General features: G+C 40.6%; 3 protein-coding genes across 4 annotated transcripts in view; 2 read left to right on the forward strand and 1 right to left on the reverse strand.

Annotated features, from left to right (window-relative positions):
* On the forward strand, window positions 1–2,313 carry mnx1 (motor neuron and pancreas homeobox 1). Of its 2 annotated transcripts, XM_086150343.1 has the most exons (4): window positions 1–122; window positions 195–562; window positions 1,333–1,493; window positions 1,880–2,313. In XM_086150343.1, exons 1-4 carry the CDS (start codon window positions 1–3, stop codon window positions 2,165–2,167), a joined length of 939 nt encoding a protein of 312 aa, XP_086006469.1. In that variant the 3' UTR covers window positions 2,168–2,313. The 2 variants fall into 2 exon arrangements, with proteins under 2 accessions (XP_086006469.1, XP_086006468.1); XM_086150342.1 differs by having other exon boundaries at window positions 1–562.
* A 1,726-nt stretch (window positions 2,314–4,039) lies between these two features.
* nom1 (nucleolar protein with MIF4G domain 1) lies at window positions 4,040–11,866 on the reverse strand. The gene is made up of 11 exons (XM_086151064.1): window positions 10,814–11,866; window positions 10,593–10,705; window positions 9,981–10,176; window positions 8,593–8,916; window positions 8,377–8,487; window positions 7,897–8,067; window positions 7,453–7,574; window positions 7,166–7,298; window positions 6,098–6,229; window positions 5,313–5,422; window positions 4,040–4,784 (listed from the first exon to the last, which is right to left on the reverse strand). The coding sequence occupies exons 1-11, from the start codon at window positions 11,720–11,722 to the stop codon at window positions 4,607–4,609; spliced, it is 2,499 nt and encodes an 832-aa protein (XP_086007190.1). The 5' UTR covers window positions 11,723–11,866; the 3' UTR covers window positions 4,040–4,606.
* A 53-nt stretch (window positions 11,867–11,919) lies between these two features.
* The window catches only part of lmbr1 (limb development membrane protein 1), a 37,227-nt gene continuing 33,195 nt past the window's right edge, over window positions 11,920–15,951 (forward strand). Inside the window, exons 1-3 of the mRNA XM_086151065.1 lie at window positions 11,920–12,162; window positions 15,040–15,112; window positions 15,794–15,833. Of these exons, the coding sequence (XP_086007191.1) occupies window positions 12,100–12,162; window positions 15,040–15,112; window positions 15,794–15,833 (176 nt within the window). The 5' untranslated portion in view covers window positions 11,920–12,099. The remainder of the gene's footprint in view (window positions 12,163–15,039; window positions 15,113–15,793; window positions 15,834–15,951) is intronic.

The following is a 15,951-nucleotide window of genomic DNA, read 5'->3' on the forward strand; positions in this document are numbered from 1 at the left end:
ATGGAGAAATCCAAGAACTTTCGCATCGACGCGCTCCTTGCAGTCGATACGCCCAAAGTGCAGACCTCTCCGCTGGCGCTGGTTACTTCCCTCTCCTCATCCTCCTCCTCTTCCTCCTCCTCGTCTTCATCCTCCTCCATCCCGTCGTCCGGGAGCGTGGTCGCCCCGGATCTGACCTCCACCGCCGCCAGCAGCGCTGCCACCGGCGACGCGTTACGCGCGGAGACGCCGTCCCCGCCGCGGATCTCCACCTGCGGCCTGATCCCCAAACCCGGGTTCCTCAACAGCCCGCACGGCATGGTCGGATTACACCCACAGAGCACCGCAGGGATCCCCGCGCAAGCGCTCTACGGCCACCCCATGTACACGTACTCCGCGGCGGCACTCTCAGGCCAGCACCCGGCGCTGTCCTACTCCTCCTACCCGCACGGCTCCCACCACCACCATCACCACCACCACGCCGGAGACCCCATCAAGCTGACGGCCAGCACCTTCCAGCTGGACCACTGGCTCCGGGTCTCCACTGCCGGGATGATGCTGCCCAAAATGTCCGATTTTAATTGTGAGTAAAAAAAAAAAAGAGAGAAAAATGTTACCAAGTTTGTACATCCCCCATCTCAAAGATCCATTTGCTCTTTGATTGTGCATTGGATAGGATAAGATGTACTTTATTGATCCCAGGAATGGGAAATTATTCGACAGAGGCAGCATAACATATTAGGAACAGATAACGACTTGCTAAAATAAAAAATAAAAACAATTAAAAATATTTGGTAATCGGAAATTGGCACAAAAACACAACAGAATTAACTATGCAAAATTTATACAATCGAGTGCAATTTTTAAAAATAAGTGCCTGGCATAGGGAATGATTCTTGGCAATAATTCCCAATATAAAGTTACATGAGTTTCTGGGTCCCGGTTTCTCCTTCCTGAGTGATGAGGAGGAAAGGGATGTGAGGAGATGATGGTTTTTCTGAGAGGAACTAAAATGGACAGATAATGGACAGTGGGAAAGTTGCGCTGGGGTGAGAAACCCACAGTTGACATGCGATTTGCTCACCAGATACTGCCTTCTTGTTCCTGCTCGTTCTAACAGATTTGTTCAAAATGAGGTGGCAAATAGCTCCTCTATGGACATATTCATATGTCAAACGTCGTTTTTTTTTAATAGATGGGAGGAGGGTGTTCATGTTCATCAACTGAGATTTTGACGATTGCATCTTAAATTTCGATTGCGAAGTTCTGCAGGGTATGAATGTGGCTAAAATGAGTGAATGTGGAGATGAATGCACGGCGGGACATTGTTATTCCAGCGTCTCGTCCCTGCAGCCCAGGCGCAGTCCAATTTGCTCGGCAAGTGCAGGAGACCGAGGACCGCCTTCACCAGCCAGCAGCTGCTGGAGCTGGAGCACCAGTTCAAACTGAACAAGTACCTGTCCAGACCCAAGCGCTTCGAGGTGGCGACGTCCCTCATGCTGACGGAAACCCAGGTACCGACTGTCCACACACACACACACACACACACACACACACACACACACACACACTAAATAGCCATTCTCCTCTTTGAATATCACCAAAAGCACGAAAGTCATCTACTCCCTCTCCCCACCATTGTTCAATTTTTTGAAATGGAACACGACTTGCGAAATGCTCCTTTGCATTTCTTGGAATTTTCTGATGACTTAAAATCGCAAAAACGTGTAAGAGTTTTTTTTAATCGACAAAAAACAGTTAACCAGGATTAATCAAGACAAAGTGCTGAGCGCGTTGTTGTGTTGAAGGTTTGAACGGGTTGTAAACTACTCCATTTCTTTCATCTTTATCTTTTTCTTCAGGTTAAAATCTGGTCTTTCATCTTTATCTTTTTCTTCAGGTTAAAATCTGGTTCCAGAACAGACGCATGAAGTGGAAGAGAAGCAAGAAGGCCAAGGAGCAAGCCGCCCAGGAGGCCGAGAAGCAGAAGGGCGCCAGGAACAGCCAGGAGAAACCTGACGGACTCGAACAGTCGGATTATCACAGCAAGACAAACTCAAAAAACGGCAGGATAAGAGACTTCAGGGACAGTGACGACGAGGAGGGAGACAACTTCCTCTACAACTCATCGGACTGCTCTTCGGACGAGGAAAGGAATCACGCCAGCGACCTAAGTCCGCAGCCTTGAACCTGGAGATGGAGAGGATCTGCATTTCCGAGGACTGTGAGGGACTTTGGCGAAAGCGCATCTGCATGTCTTTTATCATCGAAATTATCCATTTTCCCCTTTCTTCCCTTTATTCTAAAAAGAATAGGTCGAATTCAGGCGATCCTCGTGCCAAAAATACATAAATAAAATAAAACCAGCAATAACGCAGATGAACCATTGAATCCGCACATTGCATTATTACGCAGCACTCGGCTTCTTGGATCTGCATGGTTTCAGTGCAAAGCGCATTAGGAGCTGCGCCAAAATGTAAAAACAAACAAAAAAAAAACATACCTGCAAAAACCTCTCCCAGCCTCCTCTGAACACCCCGCTGTCCTCTATCTGGTTTCTTTGTGATGCTCCCCTTTCCAATGTGAGTCGAATCACGCAAAGGGAAGAGAAAATAAAAAACAGCAAAAAAACCAAATATGTTATGTTTATTTTTCTATACTGTATTTATAAAACAGTCATAGCCTTCCAGTGCATGCTAAATTGTTGTTTAGCGTCTCTCTTGGTGCAAACAATGTGAAATAAACTTTTTTTTTTAATATATAAAATGGATCGATTATTTGGGATCACGCGTTTGGATATATGTTTATGTATTGGGTAAAAGGGTGCTTTTGATTTATGGTCGCCCTGCAGCTCGGAGTCGGACAGAGGCTGCTGTTTTCCCGGCGCTCTGACAGCCCAGGTCATGGGAAGCACCGTTAATAGCGCTGTCGGATGCGTGCAAACGTGCAGGGACAGCAAACAGCGAGCAGACGGAGGAAACATTTCACACCACACCAGCAATGGGCTCCTATTAATAACACTTTGAAAAAGGCAAACCGCTTAAACACACTGCTCCCGTGTTGAAACGACCTGAAAACACATTTGGCCCCTCTACAATAGTTGTGCACTTTTGGATTATTGGTAAAAAAAGATGTGTGATTATTTTTTATTTGGTAAGTATGATAGAAGTCACACATTTTAATCTTTCAATTTCCAAAATTTATTTTTGGAAAACCAAATCAGCTTGGGTTTAATGTCTTCCCGCCTCAACTTTTATCTTCTGAAGTTCTGAAAAACGGGAAATGTCACGACCCAGGTAATCTGGGCAGACTGGACCTGTTACTTCACAGAAAACCTCTACAGGACATTCCTGGTTTTCATTGTTCCTGCTAGTAGTCATCCTCAAACTATGGCATGCGTCACTGATTATGTGCCGTTTTCACCAGGATTACCAAAGGATCAGCTGGTTATCTTTCCACTGTTTGCTCTTGCAGTCTAAATCAAAGTTTAGCTGAGGGTCAAGCCCAAGCGGAGAGCGCCGGGTAAGGCTGAAGGCAGCTCCCCGGGCTCAGAGCACAGACATAGGTCAGCATGGGGACTGCACAACCAGTGGCAATTCCATTATCCTCGGTCTCCTGCAGAGAGATTCTGCTTTTTTAGCGTCCTCGCTATCAACATGCTCAACGCAGATTGCACCGAGTTGTTTTAAAATGTGATTCAAACAGTGCTGCACCGCCTTCAACTTGAAGCAAAGCTGTGGCATGTTAATGAATTAAGCAAATTTCAGCCTGCTGACCTTGTTGACCCATTCCCGACCTCGAGCAGCACTCTTGCCTTTCAGGCTGCACCGATGGAGCTAATTAATTGGAGTAAGTATCAAATGTAACAGAATGACTCTGCTATGCTAAACATGTGGGCAGATTCTGGTGTCAGTCCGCAAACAGGAAAGGCCAGACTCGAGGCCTCGGGTCAACTCATCCGGGCGCGTCAATACCGAAATAAAGCAACATATTACCGGTCGTCACAACTGCAGCGGCCAAGTGGAAATATCAACAGAGAACAATATTGTGCATTCATTCATTAATTGCTTGAGCTTATGGCAGCAGGGGACTTTATTAGAAATTATGTTTGCGTGAGCAGGTAAACAGACAAACTTAATCTCAGAAGAATGGCTCCAGGTATATGTGACATTACCAAGCGCTGCACTGATTCCATGAGCGGATACTAAAAACACATTACAGCAAAGATAAGAATAATTTAAAAAAAGTGAAAATTAAAAAAAAAGACCCTTCGCTTTATGAGGTTGTGAAATAAACTCTAATGTTTGCAATTTGATTTTTAGTAGAAAGAAACTGGACAATGTATCTGGAAGGTGAAATAAAGAAAATATCAGTTACACCCATCCCAGGATCATTGAAAAGAAGAAAATTATATGAATACTCATTATGGATTGAACTTATATTTCAGTAAAAATATACATAGCGTATTTGAAGGTATCTTTGTGAATTTTGCAAGAAAATAAAAATATTAACAGTAAGAGTTATTTACAACCAAAGGGCAAACACATGTTTATTCGTTCATGGGAATAATCCACAGATCAGACAGCATAGATGCCTCTCTGGGGTTAGTGATGCATTTTTCCAGGTTTTACAGTTTAAGCTTGGCCTCTTTGGCCTCCATGGCTTTGGTGGCGACCTGAGCATGCTCTGACAGAACGGCTGCTTGCTCAGGCGGCTCCTGCGACTGAGCGTTCTTCAGCAGGAAGTGGCTGATGAAAAGCTTCAAGCCCTCACGCAGCATTCCTAGCTTTGGAAATCCTGAAATCCTAGCGGGCAGAAGGAAATGCGGGACATTGATTCCAATTGTTCAGTTAAATGTAGTGCTGGTCAATGTCACTGAAATGTCAGATGACACGACTATCTATTAACAAGCGACAGATTTTCAGTCAGCGTAACACAGTGATTCACAGAGACGGACGACTGGTGTGACATTAAATCTCTGGATGAATTCCATTGGTGAAATTTGTTAAAAAGTCACACCTTACTCAAGATGAGGCATGTGCCCTCTATAAATCTCTTTCTTATTGTCATCAAACCAGTGTATCGATTTGTCAAGTACTTCAATGTTATATTCAGACCTACTGCTGTTTCAATGAGTGTCCAGTGTTTGCGGGCTGACAAGCGGAAGGTTACCATGGTGACCACTAAAAGAAATGGTATAAAGCTATGCCTAATAGCAGCAGGTAAATGAATATAATAAATGGGATAAAAAAATAAATACATTGAAATGAAAGGTATTGCTTATTCTTCACACGGCCGTCTAAGTGTTGAATTCTGAACAGACTTATGCCCACCTTCCAAATATACCGACTAGATCCTCTGGCTCAGTTTCTTTGAGCAGTTTGGTCAGCACCTGACGCAGGAAGCGCACCTTGGGCTTGTCCAGCTCTCCGAACTCTATCACCTGAAGGCAAGAAGGCAGAAACAATGAATATAAATGAATACTGCAAGTGAATAGAAATATACTGCACAGTTGAATCTAAAATAAACAATAGAAAAAAAGGCTTTACTTTGCCGTGAACAATAATTCTACCCAGATTCAGCCAATACAGATGAAAAAAAAGCACAATATTCAGAAATAAATTCTAATTCTAATATCTTTTTGTATTTACACACATACACACGCGCGCGCGGGCGCGCACACACACACACACACACACACACACACACACACACACACACACACACACACACACACACACACACACACACACACACACACACACACACACACACACACACACACACACACACACACACACACACACACACCTGTATATGAATACACATCAGACAATACAGTCAAAGCCTAATAATGAGAGGTTGGATACTAAAGACAAAGTTACAATTTTTTACAGAAATTCCAAACATTTAAGGAATAATTTTAATTGAAATTTGGCTTAATATATGTATATATAAATTCACATTCAATTTAGTGAGCAAAACCATGCATTACAATGTTTAAAAAAAAAATCACATCACACTCTGAAATCATGATGTGGATATAAATTTTATCAATGTTAAACATGAATTAATGTACTGCCCAGTCATTACCGTGTTCATAAAACCCACCACCTACTTTCAGTATAGAGAGGGAGAGGCATTTCTTCTGAAGGAACAGAGTCACAAGCTGGACCAAGTTGTTGAAGGTGTTGCTGGAAAGGTTTGAGAGCTCCCTGAATTTGTCCCAGAGACTGAACTGGAATGTCATCTGAGGGAATACAGACACTGTATGAGGTGGATGTGTGTTTCCAAGCATATGTATATGAATGAGATTTTCAAAGATGTGATGGTTGCCAGGATTATTGCTCCAAATAGCAGTGCCTGCAGTATCAACACCAGGAACTGACTTTCCTACACAAGTGATTCTCTCAACCAGATCAAGTTTACATGTGAAAAGCAAACATTCTCGCTTGGCCTCTTTGATGGGGACAATGGTCATCAGTTTCTGATATGGACCCGCCGCCAACATGGTGGCAAAGTAGGAAGTGGTGTTTGTTGTCACAGTATGAGCCTAATAATAGTCGAGGCGAAAGGTGTGAGAAGCTTCCACAAAAAGGGGTGAAATGCGGGTCATGAGCTTTTTAAGAGACTGGGTGGTCACACACACCCAGTGGGTACTCCAGTCTTAAACAGCAACCTTGTATTCAGCATTCCTGGGATGAAATGCTCAGTAACTTGTCTCACTTAACAAGAGTAGGACACCATCGGCATGGACCAGAAATTCTAACCTAACATTTGCACAGCAGCCTATACCAGAGCGCATGGTGAATTGTGAATTTCATTATGATACAATTTGAACTCTTGTAAAAAGAAAACAAGTGCATCACCAGTCAACTGGTACTGTGAGGTTATTTGATGCTATTAGCTGTTATCAGCTTTTCATCGGTACAGTGATCATTATCTGTGATGAGTGATATATTAAGTTTAATGATAAATATATTAATATATATAAATTAGCCTTGTGCTTGTCATTTGATTTAGAATACTGAAAACAGCAGATGGTGATGTGATGCAAACCAAACTGTAATATCTCAAAAATAAATAACTAAATAATTGTTAAAGAAGAAAAAAGAAATCAGAAGATCATGGCAAAACGTATCTATAAATATTTCTTGAAGTTCATATTTTGTAACAGTAACGATACCTGGAAGCGGCGGTCGTGAGAGCAGAATTTCTCTCCCAATACAGCATAAAAGGCATTGAAGGTTTTCTCCTGCATACAACAGTCCATAAGAACATGGACAATTTCTCTCTCCTGCTTGTCCTTCAGACCCATCCTACACATAGACAAAATAAAACACATTAAATATCTGCCTCAGTGCTGAGATTAAACGTCCTTCGAAGGTTATCAACAGTAAATCTCTTGGATCCCTCTATCTGGCCCCCCTGCATTGCTGCATAGATGTACAGCAGAGGTGAATGATGACAAACCTGAGCAGCTTCTCAAATGCATCCAGGTAATCTTCACTGGTCATTATCACACAGAAGATGTTTCTCCTGACCTCAGTGTTCATCCTCTGTTTTCTAGCCAGATCCAAAACTTTTTTGCTGAACTGAAAAGAATACCGTTATCTCAGTCAGCAATGCCACTCTGGCCAAATACCGTAATATTTCTGCATAACCGAGACAGACAGGGATTTATTGTGGTTGGTATCACAGGCTGAAAATACATTAAATATTAAACATTTTTATGAATTTACCACTCCTAACACTATTATGAAACTATCTTCAGATTACTTTTAAAATTAACCAAACGATCAAGTTGAGTGGAGCATTTAAATATCCGAGGATGGTTCATTGGTTGATGAGAAGGGATATCATCTATGGGTGTCATGCGTGTAATAATCTCTGCATTCTTTAGATGAGGCACTCCACCTGTCCTTCGTCAGTGCTCTGTTTTGAGGTTGAGCTCCTTTGTTTGCTTATCATGGGGGCTCCACTCCAGGAGGAGCCAACGATCCACCAGCGGCCCACTTTCTCCGCTGCTAGGAGATTATCCAGAGAGACCCGCAGTTTCATGTCGCTGCCTGCGCAGCTCCGCTGTATCTGAGTCACACATTTTTCAGGAATTAGTATCATCTGAACTCGGCAGGAAACTCAGTGATAAATTGCAATAAATATATGAAGGGTGGCTTTCACAAAGAATTTCGCAAAATTGAACGACTCTTCATCAGTCCTGCATGGTCACGCTGAATGCCTTGGCAAGCTTCTGAAAGGTGGTTTTCTGACTACCCCTAGTGGTAATAGTGGAAACTACTCCAAAAATAAAATCTTGGCATAGCATGATAATTATAGTGAAATAATAAGTATAACGTTACTGCCGGATTGTAGCATGGATAATAAGAAATCGCCTACCAGAGTTCTCTGCAACTTTCTCAGTCTTTCCACGGGCTCTGGATCATAGCCTGGAATCTTCCGCATATCATTGTTCTTCAGAGCCATCATGGTTTCCAACATGAAGCGCACCTGAGCACATGTGATCAAATCCAATTTTAGAAAAATTGTGTCAGGGGCCTAGTACATTAATGAGCGACTGCTTAAGTGTGGGTACTTGAATGGCTCTTTCCATACTCTGGTTTGATCCTGAAACTTCTTCCCGATGTCACTGGCCTTGCGTTGGGCCTCGGAGATCAGATCTTTGAGAGCCAGCGCATCGTCCTTCCTCAGGCCAAATCCCACATTCTTCAGCACAAACAAGACCAGCTCAATGTCTTTCTCTGTAAAAGCTGCCACCAAACGTTTCAGAATGTCGAAGATGAGGAGGGAATGGACAACTTGGAAGTTGTAGAGATGAGCGATTATGGCAACCAGGTTGTCACACTCTTTGCCCTCACTTGGGTTCTTGTATACCATGTCGAACTTTCGAACCACGGTTTCAAGAAACTGAGCTCCCACCTGGAAAATAATGAAATGTGAATGAATCAAGCATTATGTTTATTTCACATAACTTAGGACCGATAGCCAATGATCTGTTGAAAATAGATTTCCAATATGTTACAATCTCACAGGTGTAAAACACCAATGGTCAACTGGAATATGTAGTAACAATTGTATCTCTATAGAACAGGTATAATTGTATCTCTTGCAAAAACAGACCCGAAAGCAAATAATCAAAACATCTTGATTAAAAAGATTTTTACTGGAAATACAATAAAATGTCTAAATGTCTTAATATCAGCTTTAAGTAGTATTTCATTCTGACAGAGCTATGTTTCTAGCAGACGTCCAAACAGCTGACAGGAGTTTACGATCCTGGACAACCTTGGAACGATCAGCTACACTTAAATGTTTACATTTCAATTTTACATTCATCGCTGCCCTTGCACAACGATTGTCAAACCTGTCAAACACCCACTAACTACCCAACAATATCAATATTATATATATATTTAACTAACATCTCGTACTCTTTTCTGACAGCAAATTCAGAATTCCATTGTAAAGAGAAACACGTTTCATTATTGCGCATATGATAAACACAATCCTTGAATCCCGTCTCTAGCCTTGCAAACCATGCTTCAATAAACAAGAACACTTTTTTTAATTGCAAACAAAAGTTTTCATTTTATATAAATACAACATTCAGTCAAAAAAATGAGAGACAAGAGAAAATCTTTGTTATACTGCTTCACATTTTAAACACCTATGCTTTATATTTCTTAGCACTGCCTGCACTGTGACTGTTATTATTCTACATTATTAGGTAGTAATAAAATTGGAGGCCCAGCTAATTAAACTCTAACAGCACATACTGCTACAAAAACCAGTATGCAGTGGGTACGACATTCTGCACATATGTGTTTAGTAAAAACAAGCTGCCAAAGCAGCTTGAAACTTGTGCTCAAGTGCTCATATTACAAGGATATACCCTTTGTAGAAACATAAATAGCACACTTACTCTGTAACAGAATAGATACATTTTAATGCAAATTTAATGTTAAGTACTGAAGTTTCTGTACCTCCAAGCCCACTGAATGATGAATGATGCTGACAAGCAGGACATGCTCCATCAGTAGTCTGTCAGGCATCAAGGCTGGGGTGACGCAGGCTGCTAGTAGCACCTCGCTTAGGGTATCACTCATGTCCTTTCTGCTCCAGGTCATGTACAGCTCCTCTACCTGACTACTGATGGACGCCATGTTGGGCTCACTCAGCCTGAAGAGGAAATAACTAACTGTTTTATTTTGAAAGGAACATCAGTGAAACCCAGCCAACGGAGCAACAGGGCAAAAGGGGCAACACTGATCTTCACGTGAAAGAAACCATACTAATTTTGCATCATTTAACACTTAGTTGTTAAATAGAGAGTAGATCTTCCTGAAATCCTTTCAAGCAACATTCATGAGGTATTGTGCTTATTTATTTATAAACAATTTGATAGCTATCAAAACCGTATTGTAGCACTGAAACCACTGGTGTTTTCCCTTCTACGTCTAGGTTGAACAAGGAGGGGATTAAAAACAGCCCACAGGAATACTTAAAAAAAGGTATATGACAAATGACAAAGTGTTTTTCTCATATATGCTCATTCTAAATATTTCAAATAAATCAGTGGTCAGTAAGCCTGTTACCTATTCACCAGGCCTTTCACATTCTTCTTCAGCTTTTCCAGTTCAGCACTCCGTTTCTTGTCTTCAATATTGCGCAAATGAGGAGGCACATACTTGCCTTCTGGAGAAGTTACCTGAATAAACACAAGGTAATCAATAGATAAATGTAATAGAAACAAACCTAGCCTTATAGAATGTCAGTTTTATAATAACAGTAGAAAAAAAAAACATATTGAACTCACCAATCCTGTGTTCGATTCCTCTGCATCATCTTCGTCCTCTGTTGCTCCTTCATTTTCATCATCCTCTGCATCACTTTCATCCAACTCGTCTTCCATTTCCACATCTCCTGCTTCCTCTTTGTCAACCACCTCATCACATTTCCCATCATCTACGTCGTCATCATCATCATCATCATCATCACATCCACTGTGAACAGGATCTTTATCTTTTATGCTGCCTTCGTTTTCCATTTCATACTCGTCTGATTCTTGTGAGCTGTTGTCATCCAGCTTTTCAAAGTTCTCTCTGGCCATATCCATGTTGTCATCACTATCATACGCCCCCTCAGCCAAGGAACCAGAGTCAAGCATACCAAGGATATAATCAAGTCCGTCAGCAACGAAGGACTGCGGAAGGGTTTTCTTGTTTTTCCTCTTGTTTAATTTTAAGTAACGCTCAAGTTTTTTGATTTCTCTGTCCTCTTGTTCATTTGCTTCCAAAAGTGCTTTCTTTCTCGACTCTTGGAATTTATTCATTTTCTTGCCTACCTTGGAGGAGGCTGTTTTGGAGGGCCCAGCGGGGTTATTCGCAGACTTGCTTGAACTTCTCGGCTCTTCTTTCTTAACTGTCTCTTGCTTCCTCTCTATTTGTGTCTCTTTATTCGCAGAATTCACCGAGACTTCATCCACAGGTGAAACGGCAGTCTGTTTACCTTCATAGGAATTTTTCATCTTGGCTTTCTTAAGCTTTCGTTTTTCTTTCCGTAACTCCTTCCTGCTTTTTTTTTTAACAAATCCAAACTCTCGGCTGTTCTCCGATTCTTCCACACCACTTCTGTTTTTCACAAACTCATCCACAGCCACCATGTACTTTTGCAACATTACATTTCCCTTCTTCTTTTTTACGTTCTGTTTCCATTTCCCTTTCATTTCAAATAAAACCTAGCGTAGCAGTGGCAGCTAACGATAACTTTACCGGATAATCAATAGACAAGAAAAGGCAATAACAAACCGATGATTTCAAACACAAACCTATACATGCAACACCATGAGGAGAGTAGCTTTGACCCACGCAGTCACGTGACTATTCCCTTCCAGGGTGCTCTGTCGCATAGTGATGACGTATATTATTTTGTTTTTTTTTTTTGCTTTTTTTTCCTCCGAGCGGGTTTCCCTCGGTGTGTAAACTGACTTGCAGCGGTTCGGGGCAATTGTGGTGAAGGAGACAGCAACACCCGGAGTCTATAGCTGCCTGTCGGAGCTAGCATGTAGTGAGTCCGTAGCTTTTTGAATTTGCAATATGAAGAATGGACGAAGACGATGTTACTGTCAGAGAGCAGAATTTCCACAGTCAAGTTCGAGAATATATCGTAAGTAACAGACGGATCATTCGACCAGTGGAAGCTAAGCTGCTAACAACGTCCTCTATTGCAGAGTAACGATTACGATGGCTAGCGTTAGCTTGAGCTGTCAGATGGACTCAGCATAATTTCTTACCTTGCTTTCCAGACAAACAGAATTGAAATGTATTTTCAGACACGATGCAGTCAATCTTGCATTTCAAACAAAGCCCGCGCGGGAGAATGTTCCTTTAAGCGAGCCTGAAAATAATTTGACTTGCAACTTTTAGATTAATTTATGATATTTAATGATATTTAACGTCTCAGTTTAAGATGTGGCAGGTATCAGAATGCTCATAGGTGATTCGGAATTAAATGTTTTCTTTATTGATGGTAATGAACTTCAGCGTAATGTCATAGTCAAATATGAGATTGCAACCAGAAGCTAGATATTATTATTAGAGTCAGGAGAGTTTGTAGTCGCTTCCAGGGGGTGTCAGTTGTCCCGAAGACCCTCATACATCGCTTTCTTGTTGTGCAGTATCTGGTTATGCTAATAATAGCGTGCACCTTACATATGTGTTCCTGTGCTTAGTTAATGTGGAGCACTTTATTTGTGTCAGTAGGTGGAAAGCTGGTTTCATTTGGAAAAAGCTTACCACAGATGTCAGCTTTTTTCTGGCTAAATCTTATTAATGTGGAGGAACCACCTTTTGTGTGTGATGCAATGTTCTAATGTTATGGCTCCTGCCCTTTCTTCCTTTCTTCATCAGAAGACACATTATTTGTATTTTATATGTTAGCTTAATGCTTTCGGATACACTTGACAGGACTGAGACAGTGTTAAAAATAACAATAGTCAGACAGTTGATGCCAGTGTACACGGCTTTTTAATTTGACAGTTTCTCTTCTTTCACAAGGAAGCTAAATAAAGAAATTCTCAACACAAGATGCTTTTTAGTAATTTTGGTCTTTATCTGAATCCATTTGAACAAAAATGTGTACGTGTCAAAGAATCTGGAAATAATTCAGCCTCTGCCCTTTGCAAACTGCTTCTATATTTGTACATCTTCTGATGTTGATCTATGCCGCATTCTTGTTCACCCATTTCACAAGTCCTAATAGACAGGAAGGCACTATCAAATATCTATCTCACCAGCAGGCATGCCGAATATCTCAGCTTCAGTTTTCACATTTTCATTTTAACTGTGTCTCAGTATGTTGGCTTGTTTTCATTATGGGACCAAAATGTAAAGGTAAATATTCCAAAGTTTTGGTTCGGCATGTCCGTGTACAGTCTTCTTATGGAGATTTTTACAGGTGTAACAATATGTGCTTATTTTACTGCCAATGTTGAGTTTCATGCATGTAAACATGATTCAAAAATGTGCTCTTTACAAGAGTGCATTTGAGTCAAAAAAAGTTTTTACTGTACTCAGAAAACCTTCACTTTAAAAATGAGCTTTTTTAAACAAATAGCTTCAGTTCCAGATGTTGGTGGTTGCTGCCCAAAATAGCAATAGCTCACAAGGGGACAAAAAACCATTACATTCTCTCACCTCTAGCTTAAGTTAATCTATCATAAAGCTGTGAAATACTTTTGCTCTACTAGATGAGGCTTTCATATATCTTTCAAGAAGTAAAATATATTCTTTGCTCTCCTTTCATTGCTTTTTATTATTGCACCATATTTTTGATTTAAATTAGCATTATTCAAGGGCCTCGCACTTTGGCCTCAACTGGTCTGCCCAAGTCTTGCTGTTATCTACTTGTGAGGCTGTTTTGTCTTTGTGTTGCTGTCATTTGTCATGTCATTTTTTGTGACATGCATCACACAATGCCATGAGATGTCTGAATTGAGTATTGCTTTTGTTTTTGTCTCTGCAATTTGCGTTGACACGCTGAGTCATCTCATGATCCCAGCTCAGCCATGCTAAGTTGTGCAATGTTGAGAGGGTGCCAAGTGCTGAAGTTGGAGGTTCTATCATTAGTTATCTCACAGTCACTGTTACAGTCGCGGGGGGGGTGTGTGTGGAATTTGATCGCCTGTTGGACCATCCATCTTGTGGCTACTGATAGCTATTGAATACTATACGTTGGCAACTTTTGCATGACTTTGCAGTCGTGTCCATCACCACTGGTCCCTTCAGATATTGAATTCTTTTCCAAAATTTTGTATTAATATTTTTGCCAACATATTCACAGAAAAAGCTCCCATGTAACTGCAATACTGATCAACTGAAATGTGTTTATGGATCAGAATTGACTTGAAAAAAAAAACAACAAATACAGCTGGCGGGCTCTGTGTTAAATACTAGTCTTCTCTGAAACTTGTTGAATAGATTATTTATGTTTATCTTAAAATGGTTTGTGGTTTCTTAAATCTTACATTCATCACGTAGTTGCAGCTCGTGTAGATTGTATTGTACTGAGATGAAATTGCATATTTTCGGCACTAAGTATTGTTAAATAGAAGTTAATTAATTTGTTTTACTATTTTTACACAGCAGGCTCTATGTCACCAATAACTTATTGCTAGACTGCTGATGCTGATGCTCAAGGGAAGCTTGGAAAATATTTTACAAGTATAATATTATATTTCATGTCTGCTCTGTAGACTTTTGTAATGCTTTTGGAAGCAAATGTCCCCAACTGTGACAGCTTTCTAACTTGAATATACAATCACATTCCATGTGAAGAAAAGGCAACATAGCTGCTTTAGAATAGAATGAGCCTTTGGTTGTCCCACGATGGAGAAATTTCCATATTTCATTTTTAAATCTGTTTGTCTTTTCTCTCATACAACAACCTTTTTTTTCTCTAAACAAGGCTTAAGGGAGGCATCTTATAGATTAGGTTGTTTTATATATTTCATCAGCAATTAAAAGTCTTATTCTTTCATTTCAGATTTGCTTCCTCTTGTTTGCGGTCCTCTACATTGTGTCCTACTGCATCGTAACCCGATACAAGAGAAAGAGCGGTATGTCTGTCAGTAAAAAATGATCTCTGCCTTCATGGGAACAGGAATCAAAAATTGACTGTACCTCAGTGAGACGGTCATGCATTTTGAAGTATGTGTGTGATGGATCTATTTTCACAGCAAACACAGTGGAATGTAGGTGTTGTGTTTCCTAATAGACAGACTCCTTCATTGTGTCAAAACTGGAGACTGCGGTGGGAAAACACAACCATATAGCCTATGTCAGTTTGCTAACTTTTTCATATGAAAACATTGTAACATTTCAAACATCTATTGTGGCAGATACATGTAAATATAAATCTGACAAAAAGGCAGGAAAATAGATCCATGAGAAAAAATGAAGTGCATCATTTTTCTGCAAAGGACTGATAAGGTGTGTCCAGTTCATTGGAGCTTCAGTTATGTCATTTTGAAAGCAGACCATTTTCCACCAGAATACCTCCCTAGAGTCTGTAAAATATAAGAATGCTTGCTGTTTTTGTCACAGCTATGGGCAATGGTGGCACTAATCCTTTGTTGTACAAAAGAATAGTGAATCATAAATCCTGTCTTGCATGTGCCCCTTTAAATCTTTCTATAGTTCACTTCTTAAATAGGATATGCTGTACATCATAAACATATGATTTACTGTCAAATGCGTTCATTCACTGTATAACCGGTACGGTTTGCTCTCTGATTCAGATGACCATGAAGATGAAGATGCTGTTGTCAACAGAATATCGTAAGTAAAAACAATTTACAATTCCAAAAGTGGATGTTGCACATCAGATTGACTAATATTTTTAATATATGTAACATAAATGTTGATAGAGGTATAAAATAACAATTTTGACTTCAAA

The sequence above is a fragment of the Fistularia commersonii genome, chromosome 8, assembly GCF_037954325.1.
Source record: "Fistularia commersonii isolate RoL2024-O1a breed Wild chromosome 8, RoL_Fcom_v1.0, whole genome shotgun sequence".
In the NCBI taxonomy this organism is placed as follows: Eukaryota; Metazoa; Chordata; class Actinopteri; order Syngnathiformes; family Fistulariidae; genus Fistularia; species Fistularia commersonii.